This window comes from Oxyura jamaicensis, chromosome 22 (assembly GCF_011077185.1).
Source record: "Oxyura jamaicensis isolate SHBP4307 breed ruddy duck chromosome 22, BPBGC_Ojam_1.0, whole genome shotgun sequence".
In the NCBI taxonomy this organism is placed as follows: domain Eukaryota; kingdom Metazoa; phylum Chordata; class Aves; order Anseriformes; family Anatidae; genus Oxyura; species Oxyura jamaicensis.
The window spans coordinates 2,559,513-2,585,223 of record NC_048914.1 but is presented as its reverse complement, the minus strand read 5'-3'; the positions used below and the strand labels follow the sequence as shown (position 1 = coordinate 2,585,223).

The 25,711-nt window shown below is 45.2% G+C and overlaps 1 protein-coding gene across 4 annotated transcripts in view; it reads left to right on the top strand.

Moving 5' to 3' along the window:
• PPP2R2A (protein phosphatase 2 regulatory subunit Balpha) overlaps positions 1 to 25,711 on the top strand; it is a 43,975-nt gene that overhangs the window by 4,215 nt on the left and 14,049 nt on the right. Inside the window, exons 1-2 of one of the 4 annotated variants that reach the window (XM_035345070.1) lie at positions 716 to 943; positions 2,946 to 3,020. In XM_035345070.1, the coding sequence (XP_035200961.1) occupies positions 937 to 943; positions 2,946 to 3,020 (82 nt within the window). In that variant the 5' untranslated portion in view covers positions 716 to 936. Of the gene's footprint in view, positions 1 to 715; positions 944 to 2,244; positions 2,297 to 2,666; positions 2,695 to 2,945; positions 3,021 to 25,711 lie in introns of those variants that run through there. The other 3 variants (XM_035345068.1, XM_035345069.1, XM_035345066.1) reach the window with 3 other exon arrangements.

Genomic DNA, 25,711 nt, shown 5'->3' with positions numbered 1-25,711 from the left:
GGAACTGAATGGTCTTTCATGTAAGAAAAGCAGCTTCTTATTTTTTTTTTTTTTTTTTGAGCTGGAAATGCGAAATTAGTGTACGTGATGACTTGGGAAACTTGTCTGAAGGCACACTGTGCTTGTGGCAGTGCTGGGCGTGCAGGGTGAGCTCATGAATCTCAAAGTGAAATCTGGATTTGCAAGCCCTGCCCTTCCCGAGAAGGGGGGGGGGGGGAAGCCTGCACAAACACCTGCAAAGGGAAACCCATGACTTTGACAAGATGTTAAAATGGGTTGTAGTGATTGAATTGAGTATGTCCTGTGAGATAACAGTGGGGACCTTAATGTGGGTGGAAGGGGCAGGCTTCTGAGCCAGCAGGGCTTAGCAGAGAATCATATAGTGCTGGGGAGCAAAAAGGTGTTTGGGGGGACTGAAGGGTGTTGGAGGCTAAAAGGTGATGGGGGGGGCAAAAGGGTGTAAGAGGCTAAAATGGGCTGGGGCTCCATGGGGAAGAGCCATGAGGGCGGCGGGGCCGCGCTGGGGCCCTGAGGTGAACCGAGAGCCCCCAGCCCGCCGGGGACGAGCCCAAGAAGGGTCCCAGCTCCGAGCCCCCCGTGAGCGAGCCGAGGCCGGGCGGCGAGGCCCGCCGAGGGCCCGGCGAGGCCCAGCCCGGCGGCGAGGCCGCTCCGCCTTCCCCCCCGTCCCCTTCCCTCCTCCGGGTGACGTCACCCGCAGCTCGCCCGGCGCCATTTTGAAAGTGGAGCCGCTCGGCGGGGGGGGCCGGAGCGAGGCGCGGAGCGGGGGCAGCCCCGGGAGCCGAACCGGAGCCCAACCGGAGCCGGACGAACCGGAGCCGGCCTCAACCCCTCCGCCATCCGCCGCCATCCTTCCCCCGGCCCGGCCCCGGCCGCCCCGCCGCCAAGCGCCCGGCCCGCCCGCCTCGCCGCCCCAACATGGCAGGTAAGGGGCGGCCGCCCCCCTGCTCGGCCCGGGGGCGGCTCGCGGCCCCCGCAGCGCGATGGAAGGGGATGGAGGGGGAGCTTCGGGGGGCGAGGCCGCACGGTGATCCCCCCGGGGGTCAGGGACCGGGCCTGGGGACAGGATCGGGCCCCCGGGGGCTCGGGGCAGGCGTGCCCCGTGCCAGGAGCAAAGCCGGCCGGGTGCGGGATGCGGTTGGATAACGGGGGCTTTCTCTGCTTTATTCCTCGTTCCTTCCTGTGCCTGAGCCCCATTTTGCATCCCGAAGTGCTCGCGGTGCTGGAGGTGTGTGTGTGTGTGCAGGAGGTGTCTCTTCCTCCTCACTTCCCCCTGCGGTTTCTCCCTTTGGGAACCAATTCGTGTCCCCCCCCCGCCGCAAATCGGATCTCCTGCTCGGTGCTCTGCCTCCGGGGGAGCAAGCGAGGGAGGCAGCGTTGGGTTTGTGCTCTGCCTTTTTCCCCCCTCCATGTTCCACCCTCCTCTTCTAGCCAGGGAGAAAAAAAAAAAAAAAAAAAAAAAAGTGCCCACTTGGTTCAAGCGAACTGTAGGAAAACCAGAATTTTGGCATTATGCAGAAGGAGCAGCGATTTTCCTTATACGCCGTCCCCTTTAAATGCCTCCATGGTGCCAGCTGCGAAATGACAAATGAAGAGGGTGGCGAGAGGAAAGCAAATGGGTTGGACGGGTTTGGGGGGAATGGGAGAGGCGAGCACGGCAGATCCTTCCAAGGTATCTGCAGAAAAGCCTTCTGACATCTCTCGTGGAGCGGGGAGCTCGTGCTTGCCTTCGCCGTGCCGGGTTATGTAGTTTGCTTGCCTGGAGTCCTTCAGAAAAGAAATTAAGGCGAGCGAAAAATGCATGCTGGAGTCTGGTCGTGGTCTAGCACTTCAGTTAACATTGAGCCATTTGGTCATCTTTGGAAAGAATGTTTTGGGATTTCAGATTTCCATATCTTGGACTTGTTTTTGCCCCTCAAATTAATGTAGGAGAAAGAAGAAGTCCCTTCTGTATTCTTTGTTATGCCAGAAGTGGTAGCAGACCTCTGGATTAATGTGTAAATGCCATCTGTTGCTCAGCCTGTTTGAATTGTGTTGAGGAAAAGTTCCATTTTGACAGTGGCTTTAAAAAAAAAAAAAAAAAAAAAAAAAAAAAAGGCAGGCCCATTTCAGTCCCTTCCTGTATGTACTCAGCTCCACAGTGATTTGCTCAGAATGCAATGCAAAAGAAATGGGTGGTGATTTTTTTGTGTGTTTTGGTGGCAGGGTTCAAATGAATCACTGCCTTCCGCCGAGGCAGTAATGTTCCTGAAGTTTTCTCTTCGATCCGTTTTCTATGGTAGTAGAACTTGTTAACATCAGATTGCTTGTTTGCTTTTCTGCTCGGATTTGGTGGTGGTGGTTTTTTTTAAGCTGATAACTGCTTTCGTTACTTCTGCGAAGAGACTCTAAATTTGTGGTAAAATTCTTTTCTTTAGCCTTCAGTGTGTAGGTTCAGTTCTTTGTTTTTGTGGGAGGAGGAACTGAATGACGTGCGTGGCTTATGTTGATTGAGAGATTGAAATGTTCCAAAAATGCAGAGCTTTTCTGTCACTTGCTGATGAAGTTGTGTGCGTGTGTTAGTGGGCTTCTGCTATATAAAGTAGGAAGAAGCTTGATGTGAAGTAGGATGTTATGTGCTCTCGTTTTAAGTGTGTTTTAAGTTAGTGCCGCGTTACTGAGCCATGCGAGCTTTCGGTGAGAGGCATTTAGCGCTGCTACTGCTTACGCTGTTTTTGACAAACATTGCTTGGGACGCTGGCAAGCCCCTAATGACAAAAACAATATCTGTAAAGGAAAAAGGTGGGGAGGGGCAACTTGCAATTGTGCCGACATCATTGCTGAGGAAGTAGGCGGGTGCAATGCTGTCTGAAATTCTCGGTTAGTAACTATTGTGGGCTCTTTGTGTTGCTCTGGGGGGGTCTCATTTTTTGTATTGTGTTTTTCAGGAGCTGGAGGAGGAAATGACATTCAGTGGTGTTTTTCTCAGGTGAAAGGCGCTGTAGATGATGATGTAGCAGAAGGTAAGAGCAATCTTTTTTTTTACTGTGACTTTTTTTTCTGACTTTCTAGGTACATTTTAGAAAGACACGAATGCAATCTGTATTGTATGCAACTTGAGCAAAGCAGGTGGATAGTAAATGTGCATTCAGATACCTAGACTCAGATCAAACTGCGCTATGAGTCTTGTTCACGTTTGTAAGAAGGGCTAAATTGAGGCTTCTGAAGTATTTTGCGGGAATTGGTTCCCCAAATCGTTAGTTATGTTTTCCTGTCATTCAGCTTTTGCTTTGTGCTTTTTCCTAATCTGCAAAATGGGGAATGTGATAGGTGTGTTCCACAGGGAGGTGTCGTGGCAATTAATTAATGCTTGTATTGGATAAAGATTAAATGATTTTTCCCAATTTTTCCAGTTTTTATTAGCCAGAAGAGGAGGAAATCAGAATACTTGTGTGTGCTTGCCTCCTAAGGAGAGACGTTTTGCGTTTGAAATGATACTGGGAACTGGCTCAAACTTTTCTGAGCTAGGGCTACTAGTGCTGGCAGTGACAAATGTCATCTTTTACTAAGATGGCTGCCTGCGATTGTGACTGCAAAAAGTGCTTGTTCTTCGTTTTGGTTGGGGATTGTTAGAGGAGTCGTACTTACTGCGTGCTGCTCAGCGGTGCTAGCGAGCAAAATTTCGTCTGTGCTCTGCGCTGGCCTCTCTTTCTTGGGCCATGAGTTCCTGGTTGCGTAATACAACCTGTAAGATCAGGAGTTAAGTTTTCTTTGCTAGCAGTTGGCCTTGTCAATTATGGAATTTGTAACATTTCTTTTTTTTAAACATACCCAAATGCTCCGACTTGCAGACAAGTGAGATTAATGTTGTATTTAGAAAAGTGGTGACTACGGTTCCCGTTATTTTCCCATTTGATGTGTGGTTCGGATTAACTTCCAAAGGCTGAAAAATGAGTATAAACATGAGACTTACTCTTATTTATTAGCTACAATTTGTGGCAAACAAGGCACTCTCAAAGACTTGTGTGATTTTTACAAGCTGAAAGATGGCTTTTGGAAGCAAGAGGGCTGTAATATTTTTTAAAGCTGAGTTTTGAATTTTTCAGGGAGTGTATTTCCAAGCTTGAACTCCAAAGTACAGTTTAATGAAATACAATCTCTTTTTTCCTCTGACAGACTTAAATTCTGTAACCTTTATTTTAATTTCATATCAAACTAAATACTCCAGTATTGCAAGAATTCCGGTTGTGTGGCAGGTGCTTGCAAATAATTCTTGGTGACAACAGTCCTGGTGACGCTCACATAATAGTAACAAGCGGCTCTTGCAGGGAACTGGAAATGCAGGAGTCAGGAAATAGTTTGTCCTTTGCTTCCTTAGCTGCTGTGAGGTGCTGTACTTTGCTCTCCGCCAGATGACTTGCTGGCCTCCTGCTTCCTTCCGGGCAGGTGAGCAGCTGCGGGAGCGAGGCAGGGGGTGGAGTGCAGGGAAACTGTCACCGTAGGAGAATTAACCAGCTTCGGTTCAGCCAGCCGCTCAGAACGCTCTCCAGAAAACTGCCTAAGTGTTTTGGACCGTATGGAACACGTAGCTTTCTCATTTTGTGACCCAAAGAACAGTTTTGTGTCGTTGCCAGCTGTAATTGACTTCCGATGAGTAAGTGCAGACCCCTCAATGTGCTGCGAGACGGCCTGAAATTAAATGCCGAGATCCTGGAACGAGGTCCCCGCATTGGTGTTATACTTGATTGTCGTGAATTTGTTGAGCTGAAATTCTAAGCTCTTCCTGGGTATTTGGCTCCCACGATACATACTGGAAATTGTTAAAAGGCAGCTGTCTAATCATAACGCAGCTTTACCTTCCCTGCAGTCCTTGGAGCTCCAATTATGCTTTATAACGTCTGTCTGTAATCCTGTTGGGTTGATGATGTAGCTGAAACTTATTTTTTTTTTCTGTACTTCTGGCTTTAAGGTTCACCTTAATAAAATGAAGCCTTGTGTAGTTCTTGCAAAATGGGAACAGCAATTTTGCATGCTCCTGGTCCCCCTACAGAATACTGAGGGACAAGTCGGCAGTGGCTCCAAGTCTGCTCTGACCTTTCTTCCCTCCCCGCCTTTGTCTGCCTTTTTGTGGCAGCTCCATGGTGAAAGCTAAAGAAAATTTTGCTGTCTGAAACTTCAGTGATTCTTTAACCGCCGTGGTCTGCAGGCTAACAAGCGTGGGCTCCAGCCATGGCTGGGACTGAGGACGGTGCCAATTAGGCTAGGGTAGTACCAGGGCGTGGGGTTTTGAAGTGGCTTTGGAGCTGGGATTTGAAGAACTGACTTTTGTGGAATACTGAGACTTCCTAGAAACAGCCAAGTGAAGAAAACAAACCTAGAAGAAATCAAAGAAGTACGTTTCACTTTTTCTTCCCATTCTGAACAGAATGTTGTGATATTTGTTGAAGTTAGCACTAACTATGTGTCAGCCAAGGGACCTGCATCCATTCATTACATGAAGCAGCAGAATGTGAACCCGCAGTCTCCCTAAAATGCTGCCTATAAAACAGACCAGTGGAGAGCAATGCTTCTATCGATGCATAACGATGGCAGCAACTTCAAAACGCTTGCAGAGTGCTGGTACAGAGCTTCCAGTAGGTTTGGGGTCAGGTCTGACCACCACACAATAGGAACGGCCTCCAGTTCTGTGGGTACTGAGGCTAGAATGGCTGGCTGTTATAAAGCCAGTATTTGAGGGTTTGTTGGCTGACACGTGAACTATCAGGTGACAGTTCTTCGTTCTCCGGCTTCCTAAGCACCGTGTGGTAGGTGGATGCAACAGCATTTCCTTTGGAGATGGTGAAGATGGAAGGACAAGGGGGGAAACTTGTGAAACCTAGGAAGTGACGATGGCAATGGCCAAGGCTGCACCACTCTGCTTTGGCAGAGCTTTTGTAACTTCAGGAGCGTGGCCGTGTGAGGAGCAGCCAGCTCCCCTCCAATCTCAGCACGTTTGGAGCTTGTCTTTGGTTGTCAGCTTTGGCTGGCTCTTGTTTGCATCAAGGTAAAATACAGAACTTGGACTTCAAGTTGAAATCTGAGTGTCAGCATCAGAGTTGATGTCCTTAAAATTAACCGATGGCAGAAGGTTGCCTTTTTGTCACGTGGCTTCTGCTGTCTCTGCTTTTGAAACAGCTGATTCTTTGCTCAACAGAAGTCTTCCTCCCTTCTCAACTTCCTATTTGTCTTTCTGGAGCCCACTCCCAAAACGTATCAGTGCTCAACTTCTTATCCTGACTACTCAGAAGAATCTGGACCCCGGATGCTAGATGAGATGAGACTTTTCCAGGGGTGAAAACAGTCATTGTCCTTGATAAATTCAGTGATTCAGGGTATCAAAAGCATCTGTAACGCACGGATTTCTTCTTTTGTGGCATCACTGTTTCAGAGCAGGAAAGACTTAACTGTCCAGAACTGCTCAAGAGCAGACAGGACCACATCTTCTTAGTAGAAGCTGCAGAAAAGGAGTACAGAGATTTTCTGCAGTTTCTTTGGTTTTGTTCTCCTGCTGTTCTGCTCTCTGAGAGGCAACATAGTGGTAACTCCACTTGGAAACAATTTGAGAACCGTGAGTTTAAACCATCCTTGAAAACTAGACGTTAGCTTAATGGAATGAGTTTGTACTTCAGAACAAATTAAGTCAAATTTGTTTAATTACTTGGCAGAAGGAAAGGAGTCAAGCTGCTGTATCTAAATGTTCTTTCAAGTGTAATCCAAAGATACGTAAAAGTCTGATGGTCTGCGTCCAAGGCTGGGAGCCAGGAACCTAAGTCCTAGGCTTCAGCCCTGAGATCAGCCCTCATCGTGGACAAGTTGTTTAACTGCTTGGGGCCTGAATGCCTCTGGAGGAGGCTCTGGAGTATCTGCTGTGGGTGCTGTTACAGAACCATTCTCTGCTTTGTTAGTAACCTATCATTTGATTCGTGTTTCCTCTTTGTAGCTGAAACACTGCTGTATTCTGCTGCAGTTTGTGCAGATGATGAAGGGATGAAGTCACATTTCTGTCCCTAGCCAAACTGAGTGTGGTCAGAGATGTAAACAAAGTTTGACTTCTCCTGTTCAGGAATGTTTTCTCCATTTGATTCTAGGTATGTTTTATCTTAGAAGTGTAGTTTTGTGCTTGCTCTTGGCAGACTTCAAACCTGCAGAGCAGCTGTGGGGACTGTTACTGCTTCAGCAGTGGTGCTTTGTCTTCAGTACCCCAAAACAGCTGTCATTAACGGTGAGGAAACTGAGGCCAGGAATGAGAACTGCAGCAAAGAGCAGCCTACCAGCATCTGCAGCTCGCTGTCTTCTCTTGCCTTACCAGAAGACTTTCTCTTGGTCAAGTAACACCTGTATGGAATAAGGGTAGGAGCTGCTGAGCCTCCCTTCAGAAAGCTGGGTGGCTGTGCCCTGCAGACTGCTCCTGGTGGCACCTCCTGTGCTGTTGGCTGAGCAGCTGCGTGGCTTCCACGTGGGGTGGTGTTGGGGGGACCACTTGGGGAGCAGAGCTCCCACCCAGCTGCGGCTGTGGGCAGGAGTCGCAGAAGAGGAACAATGGGATCATTATAGAACTGGTGGATGGGCTTTTTTAAATGCAAAGTGAGGCAGGAGGAGGAGGAGAAAAATTCTCAGAAGGCGTGAGGAGGGTTTGGGATACTAATGCTGGTGAAAGATTGGGGTACAGTTATGGGAGGGAGCTGAACATCTGTTTGAGAGCTGTGGTTAAGTTCTCCGCTCGTAAAGTGATGTCAATTAAGAGGACTAGCAGTAGGTTTGTTTAAAGGGGTAATACGAAATACGCTGTTGGATATTTAAAAACAAAACAAAAAACTCCACTGAGGTTATGGTCCTGTCCTGCCTGTATTCTTCAGGCCACTTCTGTGTTACAGCTCTTACTTCCAGCTCTTAACCTCCACTGTTTGTGGAATGGCTGGCTGCATCTGGAGAGAAACAGGCTGCTGTGCTCTAGGAAGCGCTGGTCTGAATTGGCTGAAGTGTGTGCTTGTGAGGTCGCCCCAAACAAAGAGCATTTAGCAGACAGCTCAACAGTAAGAGGCTGTCTGGCTCCCCAAAGCTGTTGTCCTCTCCTGACGAGAGTTCGGTAGCTTGGGCACTTCAGCCTGTCAGTCATGCTGACCCGTGGTGTGCTCCACTCTTCTGGGAAGCTTTTGCACTTAGATGAAAAATCAGGTGGGAGGAGGATTGTTTGTGGTTTTAGTGTTGTGAATACAGCAGCTACAGTGATGAAGCCATCAGACATCAACCCTACAGAGGAGTGTGGAGATCCTGGTGGATTACAGCTCTGTAAAAATCCTGAATTTTAAAGGTGCTGCATTTTTTGGGTACTTCCACCCTAAGAACAGGCTTCTGTAGCTGCACAGAACGTGCATGGGAGAGAGCTGAAATGAAGGAAACGCCTGGTGGGTGCAGTGCTGAAGTAAGAGTTAAGGGCTGGGTGTTCCTAGCTGTACTGTTTGCCTTTTTTTCCCCCTGCTGTCTTCTGACTTGCCTATTTAGGCCATGGCTACATGTTTGGCAGCATTTCTGCTTAAAGAGGCACTCCTTCCCACTCCGCTGGCACCAGTGTGCGTGTAACTGCACAATGAACTTGTCTGGGAAGCCGATCCAGCTGAAAAATACTTAAAATTGTGGTTTTGACCGGATTATTTCTCAGCTGAATTGAACCCTGATCTGGTTCTCAGTGCTGCGTGTGCTTGTGCCAGCACAGCGTGACGAGCGAGCGAGCTGCTGAAAGGAAGAGGAGGAACTGTGGCAGGGAGGCAGTCTCTTCATAGGATTTTATGTACAGCCAATGCGAGACCCTGATCTTTAAGTGCTGTGCTACTCCAAATGGTAGAACAGCTTAACAAAAAGGACTTTAGAGCTTTGCTGTTAAAGATATGCTCCGAGCACGTGCAGTCTGAAGGCCAGCAATAAATATATCTAATACTGGTTCCGTGTGGTAATTTTAGGAGGCTGCACTAAAGCACTGCCCTAATAAAATGGGTCAAACTTCATGTGGTGCACTGCTGCTTGACCGAGGTCCTGCCTAGTTGGTGATCGCCTTTGGAGATGTTTTGTAGACTGAAGCTGGTCCAAGTCTGCGCTGCTGTAGGGGGAAAAAAGCTTATTTTTACTGGGTTACTTTGCAGTCAGATCAGATCCCTGAACTCAGGGCTGTGGGGATGTGCAAACCCTCATGGTGTGAATGAAGAGGGGTGGTGGGAATGTGCCCAAGGGCAGGAGGAGAGTGCGGGACCCCCTTGCGTGGTGGCAGCGGGGATTCGGGCAGGTAGGAGCCGACTGGCAAACCATCCTCCAGTGTTCACACAAGCAGTCTGAAGGAGAAGCAAACCCTTCTTGTTCAGCATTTATTAATTGCTATTGTTTCTCTTAAAAGCTGTGCTGCTGTTTGTATGGTTTAGTTTCTTGGAAGTTCTCGCAGAAAAGCATCTCAGTTAATTGGGAAATGGATTACTGACTGATTGCTTTACAGTAAAGCGCTTTAGATCGTGTAACAAACGATAATCTATTCTTACCATGTCTTACCACTCTTAATATGATTTGAAAAATTGATCCCTTGTTTGGGGATTTCACTTAAACTAATGTCTTGTCTCGCATTTAGGTGCTAGAGAACAAGGCCTGCCTGTTTCAGGCGCTCCTGAAGTGCGTGTGCAGTGCACCTGCTGTGTCCTGTGCCTCCTGGAGTAAAAATGCCCGTTGCTCGTGGCACCGAAGCGAGGCTGCCTGTGCTTTCCTTTTAGGAAACACTGTGCTCTTGAAGCTCTTTTATTTGTGTAAGATGCTTTTCTTACTGCCTTAAGGGTATTTTCCAGACCTTTTTTCCTATTATTCATAACATGCAGTACCATAACCGTCTACAGTATTTTTAGTAGGGAGTGCGAAGTTTTGTGGAATAATTCAGCCTTCGGTAATTATGTGAAACTGTGAGCGTTACTGCTCTAAAAAAAGAGGAGTGAAAAGCTCTGACACAGGCAGCAGCTCTGTGAGTCGTGACAGCAGCTGCCGTGTTTCTATGACAATCGGGAGGAGAAGTGCAGGAAGTGTGTTCCTTGAACCAGCCTCGGCTGGGAATCGCCCTTCACGAAGCTCTGGTGGGCTTTAGGTCAGAATCCAGACAGTTTTGAGTGCAATATGGGCAATATAACTGTTCTCATATTTTATGGCTCAGTTAAAGCATGCACTAGCGAGATGCTACTCGTGTAGGGTTTGCACACAGGTAAGCTGGAAATAGGATATTGTTGTACTGTGCGTGGGTTTTAGGGGAAAAGGGGAAAAACAGGCACTGCTGTCTTCGCCCTTCACGCTGCAAGGTGAGGAATTGATGCTCTGATGGTGTTGCATGGTGTTAGATTTACGTAGCAGGGCTTCCTTTAAACAGTGCACTGTCCCTCGCTTTCTGGCTACCCAAAAGGCTGCTTTAGGGCGTTGTTTGGGGCTGTTTGTGGTGTTACCTAGCAGTGGGTTTGCTTTTTGGTTTTCCATTGCTGGCATGCTGGGGTTGTTACCCCTGGCTTCAAAATGCGGGTGCAGGCTACCGGTGCCAGGTAGGGTGTTCCCATCGAGTTGATGTTACTGCAAATCATTCTTTGAGGTTTCTGTGCATGACTGTAATTCAGTTACAGAAATAGAAGGGGCTGCAAGCTTCTCTCTTCTGACTTGTCGTGCTTTTGTTAAGCACTGGAGGAGAAATTATTTACTTGGTCAGCCATTCTTCATAAGAATGTGTTTTCCTCCCAGCCATCCCCAAGTGATAGCACCATTAAGAAACCCAGCCTATCTGGGCCACGTGGCAAACCCTCGGGCAGATAGACTTGCATCTAACTTGGGTTTAAAAAACTCTAATTAGGGTCAGGAAGAGAGGATTTAGGAGTGGTATTGTTAGAAAGATTGATTTCCCAGGTGTGCAAAATGTGTTTTGGGTGGAAATATTTTTCTTTGCATTTTCAATTGGAGTTTTTGTATTAATGCTCAGGGAGTAACAAGACTTCGGAATGTGCACAGTTAATGCTTGATGGTTTTGAGAACTTGAGAAAATATCCCCACATACATGCAGGAACATGGAAGGTGTTTGAGAGTTCAGGCTGTAGTTGCTCATTTAAACTTCGGAAGCATTTGTACTATATTCCTGTCTGTAAATGCTCCTGACTGTATTTTGCTTCTTCCCCAAGGAGTATAAAAAGTATTGAGGGGCCATTCTTGGACTCTTCACAGCGGTGGCTGCAGCTGGCCTTTCTTCAGTCAGGAGGTAGAAGTTGATGCGCGGAGGTTGACCTACATGTGCTTGGGTATAGTGCTCATACAGAGTGTGAAGATCTCTTTTTTCAGTAATTTGATTCAGCAGACAAAATTTATGCATAAAAGTCTTTTTTTTATCTTGAACTCTCATAAATGATAATCCTGAAAGACACTTTTGAGAGTTCCTGGACTTTTTTCTGATGTAGTTGCATAACAAAACTTAATTTCCCAGTGTTTGTAGTGCATCGTTTCTGTAAATGGGGTCATTCGTAGAGATACTGACAGAACTGAAAGAAAGCCCTGCATTAGCTCTTCATTGCTGTTAGGTTTTGATTTGGGGAACTGGCCTGAGTGGAAATTACATGCCTTGGGTTATTGGTTATCAGAGGAATTTTTTATCTTGAATTAGTTTCCCCAGACAGTTGTCAGTGTGACAGGTCTTTGTGGTGGAGCAGGGTGGTGAGGGGTGGCTGGATTGCCTCCCCGGGGTGCAGGGTAACGGTGTGAAGGAGCCACAGGAACAACGGAGACAATTCCTCAGCATTCTGATGCTCGTTCATAGTCTCGTTGCATATGGAGAGCTTTAATATCAGTGAATTTGGGATCTGTTGGAGAACCTCTCCTAAAAGGTCAATATGAACAAACTGCAATTGCAACTGAAGCACGCAAACCTCGTCATGGTCTAGTCCAGCAGTGAGCAGATGGCTCTGCGATGTAGGGGCAGCACCGAGGCATTCATCAGCTGCATTTAGGGACTGTGGGCGTTTTGCCCCAACCTTCTGCAGAAGCCTCCTGCTTTTCTCTGTTCTCACAGCTTTGCGTTTGGGATTTTGTAGTTTAACCTCATTGATTTTATATTTCTGTTCAAGAACCATGCAGGGTCTTCATTTTGTGGTCCCTTTTGGACCAGTAGCCCACTCTTGGGGAGCAGTGGAGGCCAGTAACATGACAATCCTGTTAGTGGAGCAGGACTGCTGCTGTGCTTAACCCAGCAGTTCTCTCTGACAAGATTTGGATGCCTCAGAGGAAAATGCAGTAAGGAGATAGCATTTAAAAACAAACCAAACTTGTAGGACTGCGCACACCAGGTTGCTGGCTCCCTGGAGCTTGTAGATTCTCTTCCTTGATTTGACCTGAGGAAGCTCAGACCAAACTTTGTTTTAACTCCTCTACTGGCTTGTGGAGCGTTCTCACCCTTTGCTGTTTCTGCAGATCCAAAGTGTGATCTAAATTGTCATCTACAGCTGTGCTGTGAGGTCATCTCTGTTCTGATCCTTGTGTTCCTGTGCAAGGGCTATTACGCATGTACATGGGTAGGAAAGATGACATGACGGAGTGATTGCATCCTGTGTAGGAGCACTTCTGGCTTAATCTTTCCTCCTTGCTGGCTGCTGTCATTTTGAAGAAGTCAGCAAGAGAAGATGATGTACACAGCCCTCTTTGGTCTTGTAAGCTTGTTTGTGTGTGTGTTGAAACTCGTTTTCCAGAAGTTCTGCTCTTACGTAACGCTCAAGTGGAAGTTTGGCTCCTTCCGATTCACGTTCTTTTAACTCGTGTATTTTCAATGAGGCTTACCTTGAATAAATATCTGTGTGGTTTTTTAACTTTTTACCAAGTTCAAAATTTAGGCTTAATTATCCTGAGGGGATAAGGAAGAATAGAAACGAAGATAATTGAAAGTAATGATGCTGAGCCGAGATTCATTTTAACCCCTTTGTTTTTGCCTTGTCTGTAAGGCTAGCATGCGTGTTGCCCAAAATGGGGTTCCAAAACTTCTACTAAAAGCTATTGCAGGGAGCTTTGAGGTCTCTGCAGGATAGTAATATAACTAAATATTGTGCCTTGGTTTTATAGCTGTTATATAACTTTTCCAAGATCAAAGAAAGGTTGCTAATTTATAGATAGAGAAGATGAGATTAAAGTAACTCCCTTAAGAATAAATTTCAGTATTTTGCTCAGACTTGTAGACTGTAAATTTTTAAGATGTGGTTTAAGTTTGAGGGTCAGCCTTACCGAGGTGTCAACATGTAGATTCTGTTCTGCCTCTTTTCGAGGAGTGTTAAGAAGCTCTGGAAGTCCAGGCTTCAAACTAGTATTGGCCTCTGTTTAACTACAACAAAAATTGAAGACGCCGGGGCGTGTATGCTTGGGCTGGAGTAAAAACTGCAGGAAAATAGTTGCAAAGTGTGGGGGGGGGAAAGGCAGTTGGTGAAGGGAAGATTATTTTCCAAGTGCCACAGTAAAAAATGCACTAAGTATTAAAATGAACTAATAAAGGAGTGGATGTCCATAGTAAGTGAAATAATTTGAAGGTTTTATTCCTCAATCCCGTAATAGGCAGAGCTGTGTATTCGTCTCTGCTTGAAACTTCAGTTGCACTTGTGACCTTCACAGGCGCTGCGCTCTCCAGCAGGCTGCCTGAAATTCATCTAGTGAGCGTGCCTCCCTCCCTCCTTCCCTCTTTTCCTTCTCCATTATGGTAGGTAAGAGTGTTTTTTTTTTTTTTTTTAAACTTTCATTTTTCCTTCCTTAGAAGGAGGCACTTGACATGTGTCTGAGGTGCAGTGGTCTCTTGCATGCTGGAGTCTGACACGTGGAGATTAAAAAGTGTTAGAAATTTTTGGCTTTAGCAATAAAAGCTTTGGTCAAAGAATGTATGAGAGGAGTCTGAAACAGCGTGATAGCTTCCAGGAATTGTTTGGTATATTGACAACAGAAGGGCAACCCAGACTACAGAATTGCAGTAGCTGATTTTGAAAGGCGTTGCCAAATCATGATGTTTTTCTAAAGTACTGCTCCTGATTTTTAACTTGCGGTGTACGTTTTGTAATGGCTTCAGCAAAAAGAGCAAATCAAGATGCTCCAAGTGCTCTTAAGCTGTGGCATTCCCAGTGACAAATGAAGAAAGGCATCGCCTAAAGGCTTCTGTTCTGTACGTGCAAAACAATAGCACAGTATGTTATTTCCAAATATATTGTTATTTGCAAACAGAAAACGAACCGCTGGCTTTTCTGTGCTGTGCAGCCTATTGAAATTCTGGCTGTGATTCCAGCAGAGACTTTGCCATAAATAGCTCTGCACTGCTTGGGAACACAAACAAGCCTCCCGAAAAGATTTGAAGTAAGGTCTTCTGAGGGGACCAGTTAGTGGAGAGATACTTTGGAGGTGAGGAATGTTTCTGTAGGTTGAGGTGGGCAGCTGTCAGCAGGACTTGAGAAGTAAGTAGTTACTGATTCAAATCAGCTTCAAGGACTCCCGAATCACCTGAGTCAAGTGAAGGAAAAAAAGATGATAAAAATGCACAAGAACAAGCAGAAACAGGTATGTTTTCCTTGTTAATACTGAAGAGCTTTAAAAAAACGACAACAAACAAGTGCCATGTGGTAAGTAAATATAATTTGAAATAGAAATGATTTATTATTTTAATGTGCAGTCATCCAAATGAAAGCATCCTTTTAAAACTTGTACGGAACGGATGTTTGGTTGTGTGAATTAATACATAGCTAATTTTGTAGTGATTATTTTTCAGTGCTGTCTGGGCGAATGTACCCTTGAATAAGTAATGCAGGGGCAGCTTTTGTGTCGACGTGTTCAGCTATAATTGGTGTAAGCTGTCTTGAGTAAGATACTTCATTGTCTTGAGGAGAAGCTTGTAAACGTTCTGTGCATTAGGAGAGGTGAGTGAATTCCTCAGTGATTCACCTAGTTCACAGCTCTGATTTATCCCCTAGACCTGTTGCTTCTAAATATTTTAACAAGCAGAACTGATTCAAGAGTCAAAGAGCATGAATGTAACTTGTGAAATCCGTGCTCTGAGTGGTAGACTCCAGTGCTCTGCTCAGCCCCTGGCTATCAAAAAAATGTGTTTATCATCTGTCACAAAATAAGGATGGTACTGCAGAAAAAGGCTGGGAAGACCTTGGGAGTTTGTTATTACGTTCTCTATGTGCGAAGATTTCAACTTTACATATTACTCCTGATGGATGTTTATTAAAAAGCCTCAATCTATGGACATTTTGCAGTCTTGGAAGCGAATATTTAAAGCTTAACTACCCATATTTTTGAATGACTTTAAAAATTATTTTTAAAATCACATTCGGTGACAGAGCATGAGAAATTTATATGTGGGAATTGCATGCTGGTCTTGAATAGAAATTAGCCCTAGTACCCAAAGAAGGCAGGGGCTCTGTGCTATTAACTGCATATAACTCAGTGGGATCGACAGCTTAGCCACTGATACTTCTTTCTTTTTTAAGATCTCGATGGTATTTCTGAGCTTGTTGGCATTTTTCAAGAACATTCTTCTGCGCTCTTCCCATGCCTATTAGGAACAGTTCCCTAAGAAAATGAAAGTATAAATAAAACAGCTTGGTAATACTGGAAAGCACTTCTTCTGCAAGGGGCAATTAGCCTGTTCTTTGAAAATAGATGCATCGCTAGCATGTTATCTTTATCACAGTGAGAAGAAATAAAGCTTAAACAAATCTTTGTCTAATTCTTTCTATGTATTTTGGAAAGTCCTGATAAGAAATATAACTTGAACTCAATAGTGCTTGTCATAGGAGAATTACGGAGCACTTCTTGAAGTATTACGCATCCAGAAGGAGCCCAGTGAGTGTGTAGTACTGCAACAGAGCTCTAAGACTACAGGTTTTCCAGAGAGCAGTGGGTTGAGCTGGAGTCCTGGTCTCCCAAATCTTTCTCTGCATGTGGCAATAGGATGTCCTTTATCTGCAGGTCAGCAGGGATGTTTTCAGGAGAGCCAGAATCAGCAGTGCTGCTCTCCTCTGAATAGAGGCTATTTGATTTTTCTGGTCCAGCATAAAGTTTATTCTGGAAAACGAGTAATCCTGAATTGTTGTCCTTAAAGTCAGAATTTAGATAGTTCCTCTTGGAAGTGAGGTAGGCAGCAGCAGTTTTGTAGCTTTATTTACGATGCTTTGTAAAGTAAAGCTCTGCAGGCAGAAACTGTGTTGGAACAAGTTATGTACCGGAGTACCAAGGCTAGACAAATGCAGTAGTAGAGCAAAAATCAAATCTGTTATGTATAAGCCTTTTTGTCTCACTTCTCCTGGTATTGCTCAGTAAATCCCTCAGTGTTGTGAGCGACAGTGACAGAACAGTCAGGCACCCAAGGGGATCTTGAAACAAATTGTGGGCATGAAGGTAGTTGCTGCTTGAGTTAATTTTGTTCCCCTATAACCAGAGAATGCCTGATCTGTATGCAGTTGTATAAAGGACAAAAATGACAAGAAACTCCCTAAATTCTCCACGATACAAATATAATTTAACCCTTCTGTCATCTTTCTCCAGGAAAGTGTCTCATAACTCAGCGTAGGTTTTGTTAGCTGAGCAGGGTTCCTGCATTGAAATGGAACAAGTGTGGGCTGCACATCGAATTGCTTGGTACAGTTACTTTTCTGAAGTATGTCGAAAGGCATAATGCATGGAACTAGAAAACTCGAGGTGGAGGAAACCCTTTCCTTTCCTGCATCGTTTAGTCAGGTTATCACCGTCTGCAGGAATATTTAAAACGTGTGCTCAGTAGTATGTATGCGCTGTGGAGGCAAAGGACACTGTCAGCTTGCCTATTTAAGCAAACCATGAGCTTCATGTTCTTCTGGGCTCGTATTTTTGCTGAGATTTCATCTAGGGTTTTAAACAAAAAGCTGTTTTTGAAGTGTTGCTGCTGCAGCACCAAGGAGCACATGTTTATTTAAAATATTTTTGGGGTATGTAAACCAGTCAAGGCTCAGTTATGTGAGCGTTCTGGGCTGTTGTAAACTGTTTTGTATGTGGGATATGCCGTTGCCATAATGACAGCCACTATCACTTATTCTATCAGTAATGGTTGCCAGAGTTGGGTGGCATTTGAAACCTAAGGTTTTGGATTTCTTTATCTACATCTAAACAGGGACACGTAATTTTCCCAGGTTAAGTGTGACTGCTGCATGCTGTGACAGCAGTGGAGCACATACGTACCCAAGCCAGATATTTAAAGTGTTAGATGTTTCTTATGTAGTAGATGCTTTCAAAAGGAGTACGTTGCAAACTGTAACATGTCTAGATTCTTTTAAAACACGTCTGTCTGCTCTGTTTCACATCTCTGTTCTTCATATTTCACATCAAAGCCATCCTTTCTGATGGGGTATTAGATAGCAGCTTAATTCAGGGGTGCGTAGCCTCTCGAGGTGATGTTATTCAGAGGTTAACCACTGCTGCTCGCCGTCTTCCTGATGGTCCTGACCTTGATAGGAGAGGAGTTTTCAGCGTGATGGAAGAGGGATTGATGTGAAGCGATGCACATCCTTCCTTGGGGGTACAGGTGGCTTTTCCCATTTCCCTGCATTAAAGCAGATTCAAACTTCTCAGGCTGGAAGCTCTCAGCAGCTGAATTTTGTGATGATGAGAAGACTGAACCCTGCAATAGCTTTCATATTGAGCAACAGGCCGGTCTTTAACAATGCTGCAGTGTTGGGTTTGCCATTGGCTACTTCATTTAAAGTCAGAACAATTTACTGGTTGGAGACAGGAAGGGTTGTGGGCAGACCTGAGCTGTTTGTTGGGATTGTGCACTCTTGCAGAGGCTGTGAAGACCAGGCTCAAGGAGAAGCTGTGACCTTTAACAGCTTGTCCCTAATTGTGACTGAACGTTGCAGCTCCACAACCTGTGAGGTTGCTCGCCTGCCTTTCGAAGGTTATTTAAGACGGGCACCAGGAGCGGGGCTGGATTTCTGCCACTTGTGCCTCTTATGTTTATGATATTAATAAACTGGTGTCAAATGTCCTGGGAACGGGTGATGTAGGCTGAAAGACCTTTGTTTCAGCCAACAATAGACCTGAATTAGTGTGAATAGGAAAAGCAAATAGGCGCTTCCTGTCATATTTTAAGGAATCCTGGGGTTTGGGGAAGCGTGTGCATGAAGAGACTTAACCTGAATGCTCATCACTTGTCAGTGCTTCTTCCCTAGTAAAGTTGTCCCCGTGTATGTGCGTGTATCTGTTAGTCTTTGTAAATGTTTGCTGTGCTAATGAAGTAGAATCCCATTTGTTTGAAGAGATCTTTTTTAGGGTATTCTTCAGGGGAAAAACTGTAAGCTGAACTGCATGAAGACCTGAAGAGGGGACACGTCTTAGTTATTTTCCTGAGCTGCCTTGTTCCTCAAGTTTGAACCTGGAGGCCTCCTGCAAGGCTAGAAAGTATGTGAACCGAAAACGCTTGGGTGGTGCTTCAGACCACCTTGAGGCTCGCTTGGCTTTCACAGAGTATTGTAAGAGTCCAGAACAATGGTATTTGTGCTTTCAGGACAGCGGATGCCTTCAGAGACTCGAGGGAATTCTTGTCAGGTATTAAACAATCCCTTTTTATTGAGTCTGTGGTATTCTCAGGCTCATCTAGCGTGTGTTGAGCTGAAAATCAGCTCTGGTTTGACCTGGTAACTTCTCCGTTTTGCAGTAACTTGCAGATTGAATTATTTGGATAGCGGTGATCTTTCAGAGCTGCTTTCCTCTTCATGCAGCGGATGCATGGAAGCTCTTTTTTCCCCCGAGTTTCAGGGTGGGAAGATCGTGGGGTCAGTCAGCTCAATTGTGTGCAGAAAACATACCCTCAGAGGTTCTAGTAGCAGGTAGGCGAAGGCAGCTCCTAGGGGATGTGGAAAGGGCACTAATTGTGCAGCAGTTAATTAAATTTCACTTTCTACGTCCACTGATGCTAGAGCTAAGCTAACCCTGCTGGTTAAATACACAGTGCCTAAGTCTAGGCAGCCAAGTCAGTGGCAATTTTTGTTGTTTTGCATCTGGCCTGGCTTGTTGTAAGTTTATATTCCTGTCCCTCTAGTTGCAGCTCGACTGTTGGCGTGTTCCTCCCTACCAGATGCCTCCCAGCTGAGGGAGGGCTGAGGGTGCTGGGAGCTGCCTTGGTTTCCAGCATCTTGTGAGCTACAGACACTGCTGCAGTCAATTTATTCCCTGTTTCACCTAGGGGAAGAAGGGGGGTTGCCTATTGGCTTCCTATGCATGTGTTCTGAAAGGAACTGCAGTAATGTCCTTTCTCAAGGTTTAAAAATAGAAAGTAATTAATCAGGGTGATGAGGGTTAATGGTTTCTATCCAGAAACCAAACAGCTTTGCATTTGTTTATATAGAGAGAACATTCTTCTATCTGCTGTTGTTAGGAGTTGAAGAAAAGAATAACTTTTCACTGTAATTTTTGAAGCACTTTATTAATAAACTAATTTGGGGTTAAAAACAACCCCAAAACTCTATTTCATGCTTTCATCGGATGAAGTAGTTTCAAGGCACCAGTTCAAGATTCTTTTCAGCTAACAGCCTACCAGCCCTTTATTTTTTCTTCTGTAAATTTTCAGTGAACTTTGTATGCATAAAAGGAATTCCAGAAGCACTTCCAGACTTGGTGAGCAGGAATAAAAACCTCTACAGTCAGAGCCCGGTGGTTGCAGTAATTGTGGTACAGCGAATGCTTCACCAGTTCCATAGTGGATCAATCAAGTTTTAAATCAATGTAACGTTTAAAAGTTCTTTCCTAAAGCTGACACTGATTTTAATGTGCGTGCTTAAACTCCTTTCACAAAGATGCAACTTTAAAATGGTATTTTTTGTCATTCTAAGTAGTAGGAAGCACTGAGCAATCAGCGTACTTTGCTGTGTATCACATCTGTTTTCAGGAGTGCTTTGCTGCCGTTTGCCATCTCTGTTTTGTCTGTGCCACCACAGGTGTCTTGGAGTCATGGATACGGGAGACTTTGAATTTCCTACTATAGATGGAGGCAGGAAGCCAGTGGTCAGAGGCTTAAATCCATTTCCTTTCTCTCTTTGGACTATCAAATTCTTACCTTTAGGGATCTGTTGCAAGCGTGAGCTTGTGAAGATTGTACAAGTAGACAGAAATGTATTTAATGGGCTCCATAGCCTTCTGCAGAGCCAGAAGGTTTGAGGTGATGGTAACATCTGTCAGAGGTGGTACGTGTGGTGCGCTTTGTGATTTCTGCAACTTCAGAAAGTTGCTGCTGGTTTTGCACACTTGTTTGGCCCCTTGCCTTGGTCTGAAAATGGGATGTGAGGAAACCGGTGATAACTTTAGGAAGTGCAGATGTTGAAGCCTACCAGTGTTGACCCACAAACACCACTCCCGGTGAGGCACAGCGATTGTTTACCAAACACAAGCAGTAAATGTTCAGCATGCCACTCCCTGCACAACTTAAAATGTTGTATTGAGCACTCAGTGTGCCTTCTGTGAACTTCATTTAAATGGGGAAGTTGGTTTGGTATCTTAGTTCACTTAAGATCGTGCAGAGATTTCTGGAAGTTCAAGGAGCTGGCTTTCCAGGTGGGAGGCACCGTATTTTGGTGAAGTGGTTCTGCTCCCTGATAGTACTTCGGTAAAACACTTAAATTCACCTGTGTGTTCACTGTTACTCCAACTTCACAATAAGGGCCTTTTTGTAAAGGGATTAGAGACTTACTTCTGTTTCAGTTCTGTTTTCTGCATTTCTAACGTCATCATATCACTGTTGCTGTGCAGACAGGAGCAGCTTCTTTCATGCGGGGCAAAAGGACTTGGGTTGGTTTCTTCTGTGGGTGTTGCTGGGAAAATCACTAGCCTTACATTAAAACCTTACATGGAAACCAGTGCTAACGAGGTGAAGGCTGGCACCGCAGTCATGTCAGCGGGAGTGTATCAGGAGGGGTTCAACCTTCTGTTTTAGGGAGTTGAATAGAAAGTTAAATAAAATGTAATGAGTAAATCACTTAGGCTTTCAAATTCAAAGTTCAGCTCCTAGTTGAACTAGGACTTACCTGTTCTATAAAGTGATTTTTTTTTCCTTCAAAGATTGGCATGAGAGAAGGAGGGAGGAAATGCAATAAGAAAAGAAATGGGAATGTAGGGAAGTCCAAGGAATGGAGGGGAAGTACAGCTCATTGAGGACTGTTTGACAAGGATTGTGTTTGGTTATGTTACTTAGGGCAAGCAGTACATGCAGTGAACTTGAGATGGGAAGCACTGCGTGTATTCACTGCGACTGGTGCTGGGTGTACATGTGTTACACTTGCACGCACACGTACATAGGACTGGGACGGTCACAGTGCTCAGATACCTCTGCCAAACAGGACTAGAGTGCTCTCCAAATCAATGGGGAGATAACAAGCTTTCTCCCGATGGTGCCCTGTCTCTTATTTCCAGCATCACAGGGCCTGGAGGGCTGGAAATGGACATGGGTGCTGGAGGATACGTGATGGGATTCTGCAGGACTCCTCTTTCTTGCGTGTAGCTTTCCCAGCCTCGCGCAAGCCAAGGAGAGCAGCTCAATTGTTGCTCGAGCTGCAGCTCTGGCTCCTGCCTGCTTGGGCTGGAGCTCTGGAGGGCCAGCTCCAGGGCAAAGCTGGTGTCCTACAAATCCCCTCCCCTCTGTGGTGAGGGGCTTTGTGCATTCCTTGCATGCAGCAGTGTGGCAGACTGGTACTTGGGAGACGACAAGCGACCAGCTGGCTCTTGCCAGCCTTCGTGGCACAGGACTGAAAGGTTTTGCCACAGACATCGCCTTTCTTCCCTTCTGCCTTGCATATATTTTACCCTGTCCTCATTATTTCTGAAGAATTAATATATTTTTAATGCCCTCTGCTAGCTAAGAGATCTTTTTAAAGGGCTTTGGAATGAGTCTTGAGAAGTAAATTGAACCGCAGGAATGCCTTATCCTCGCTGCTCTGCCTTTGTTGCCTGGTCACTTCTGTGAGACGGAATGAATGCGGAGAATCACTCCTGAAAGTGAATGAAGAGAAGGGAAATGAAGTCAATAGCAAAACGGGTCACGGCGACTCTATAGAATGGGGTTCCCTTCCCCCTCTCTGCACACATAAATTAGGGATGGGGCTGGAATGCAGAGGGCATTTCCTTTCATGCTGTCATTTTGCTCTGCTCTTTCCCTGGTGCCTGTAGTCGTAGTAGCCTGAATCGCAAGCCCTCTTCTCTGCAAACACACGTGTATTGTTGCTCTGCCCTAATCTTATTTAAACAGCTTTCCTGTTCCCTTTAACACTTCGCTATCTAGCTTCAGAGATTTAATGGACATTATATTAGGATTCTCGATGTGTGATACATTGAAATCATGCGAACAATGGGGTGGTGTTGGGATGACTCGGACGTGCAGAGTGCATTGTGCAGCTTCTTCAAATATTTGAAGCCTTGGAGGAGCTTACTCCAGAGCTATTCTGCTTTTTTTCATTTCCAATAATGACTATTTAGGAATTATGTACTTAATCAGGGAAAAAAACACCAGAGAAAGTCCAGTAATAAGTCACAAACTTGTGTCATTATCTATGATTTAAGCGAGGGAGTTTAGAAGTAGTCACTTCTACCTAAGGGTCTGAAACGAAGCAGGAGAGTTTTCCTTCGCTCTGGGTTAGAAAGGAGAGAGCAATTCCTAAGTTATTTCAGATGCCTGAGGTCTGCAAGTTCTGGAGAAATACCCTTGCTCAGTTCTGAGTGTGCTCTTGTCTTTAGAAATAATCTAGGAAGCTCATGATGGTTTTCCATTTCTGTGCTGCTTCCTCAGTTTGAGATGTTTTGAGCTTCCTCAGGTTTTAATGATCCTAAAGTTAGTTTCTTGAAGTTTGCCCATTCCAGATGGGCTCTGAAGTGTCCTTGGGATGATCAGTTGATGTCTGATTCGATCAAAGCAGCTTCTCCTATACACAAGGCTGGCAAACTGGGGTCATGGCCTCCACATTTGGTCCCTGAATTGTCTTTTTACTCCTCAGGACAGAATTACAACCTGTAAGTAATCTGCTCTGCATTGCAGCTGAGCTTTGTTTCAGTTGCTCCTTTGGAAAATTCCAGAAATTGTATTTTTGAGCCACTGGGAAGGTGTATAAACAATGGAGGAGCACCAAAATGCTTTTTAATACTACAATTCTTTGTTCAGTCCTTGGAAACATCAGGAGATCGCTCCACTTGTGTAAACATACTGATTTACTTGCTCTCTGCTTAGGCAGCAGATCAACGTGATTCCAAAAACTTGCACAGAAACCTTTTAGGTCTGGTGAAATAAAGACACTCTTTGTTCGCTGCCGTGATTGACTTGCTGCTGTAGAGTAGGTGACATGTTTTGCCTACCAAGCATGTTTTATAAGCAGAGTTTAGAAAAAGTTCATGGTACATTAAAATAGATAGCCTCTTCTGCACTAATAAAATACCTTTTATTCTATTATTGGAAACAAATTTAATACAGGATTGCTTTTCAGGCTCACAATGGGCCTTCTGGAACCAAAGTCATTGGATTAAGGAATTTTTTGCTTGTTTGGATTGATGAAGTTGTTTTGTTGCCTTATTCTGTAGACTTGTCAGCAGTGGGAAAACTTCAGGATAAAAACCGGCAACCTTCTGATAGTTCAGAAAGCTTGCTTGGAATTTTGTGTTTGTGACTTTTGTTCAGAATTCCCATACCCTCACTGAAAAGTGTGGGAAGCCCCCAAGGTGTGTGGCTGGCTTTCAGTATCTGTCACTGAGTTTCTGCTTTCCAACACTGCTTTTCTTTAAAGTGGGGGGTGGAAAAAGCATTTCAGGTGTCAGATGGGTTTATTCAGCAATCTTTGAGCGCTGTAATTTACCTGTTTTCACTTAAACTGGTCATTTTTCCTAAGCCCTTTGGTCTGGGGCCTCAGTGTTTCAAGTCATCTGAATCCTGCTGGACAGGCTACCTTTCAACACAGGGTCCTGGAGTCACATTATTTCAGCATTCAAGTACCTTTTACTTCTGAGGAAGCAGATTTTGTGTTATTAAGCCCAGACCGTGAGCAGTTTTTCTTTTGGGATTAAGACTTGGGTGCTTTAGAGGTGTTTCAGCTTTGCAAGGTGCATGTTAGGGGGCTGGAAGCAGAACAAAAGGCACGATTCAGGTGGTGGATTCAGGATTCAGGTGCCACTTTGTATACACTTACGAACATACTTCATTTGGCTACTAAAACAATTGAAAAGAAAGCACTTCTGAAGCAAGAAATGGAGCTTTTTCTGCATTACTGATGATAACCTTGGTCTTGGTCCCCCTTGAAAACATTTTAAAACAATTGGACTTTCAGGTTAGGTATGAAGGTGAGCCTGGGGTCTTGCCTCATGGACATTGTGCAGGATTTTAGTTGTGTTCCTGTTTGATGTTGGTTTTCTTGTCTCAGTCCATTTTCCAGCCATTTTATGTTAGGTATTTACTGTGTTTGGTATTTACCTACTCACTCTACTGGAACTAACAGTGAGTTAGAGTGGTACAACACCAGGCTTTTCAGCCCTGTCATTATCTTGTAAGGTGAGCCACCCAAAAGAATAAAACTTGATGCTACAATTATTGACTAAAAATTCAAAACTCATGGTTGCCATCTTTAGAAGCCCCTAGGAAACAAATTATGCTCGTGTTGTGGTAATTCTCTTGCTAAGATATTACTGGAAGAAATGTCTGCCGCCAGCAGGAACTGCTGGGGAGCTTCTGGCCCTTTCACATGGACTGTGGGCATGTGGCTATAGCCATCAGCAAGGCTTGGAGACAGATGTCTTCCCTGCTCCCCAGCCACTGCCACCAAGTCCCCCTGTTCTGTCAGAGTTCAGTGCCTGGCTTTGAGCACTTTTTGCTGTGCTCTAGGCAAGTTGAACATGCCCTGTGTCCGTGTCTACCGTGGAAGAACTACTGCAGTCTCATGTAGACGAGTGTCTGGACCTTGTGGTAGTTGTGACTTCTGTTGAAGCACTTGCATTAGTGATAAATCTTCACTTTAAGGCATAAAAAGCTAGAGCAGGCTACGAAAATGAAGATTATGTGCAGAAGAAGAGGTAACCTGGGGAGCAGTTGCAAGAGACCAGGTGGTAGCTGCTGCATCTAGGAGGAGTTCAGGAAGCTTCGAGGGCTCCCTGGAAGCAGCCTCTGCCCTCGTGGTGTGTGGTAGGAGGTCAGGGGCCAGGAGCCTCCTCTTGTTGCCATAGGATGTTCAAGATCACTGGCTCAGTTGTGCTGTGGAGGTTTTTCCTGCTTTGAAGGAGGGCTGGTTTGTAGCACTCCAGCCGCCCAGCTGCACATTTTCCCCTTGTGATGTGCAGACACAATAGCAAATGGACTTCAGGTTGTGCATATTTTCCTTTGCTTTCAGATCAGTGAGACACATTTGCATTGGGTTTTGGTTTGGTCAGGACGATGTCTGTGTCGTGTGTGCCTGATGTTGCATTGTAGCGAACATCTGAAACCTCAGCAGCTGAAGTGTCGCGCGTCATCTTGGTGTCAAAGATGTCCCAAGTGCTGGGGGGGAGAAGATCTGCACATCTGACCTCTCAAGGCATGGCTGCTGCGTGTTGGTAACTGTTCAGGTCTCTTAACAGATGCTGCTGCTCTAAATGTATCCTGTGGGGGCATGGTTATCAGATAAGGTTCGGGTGG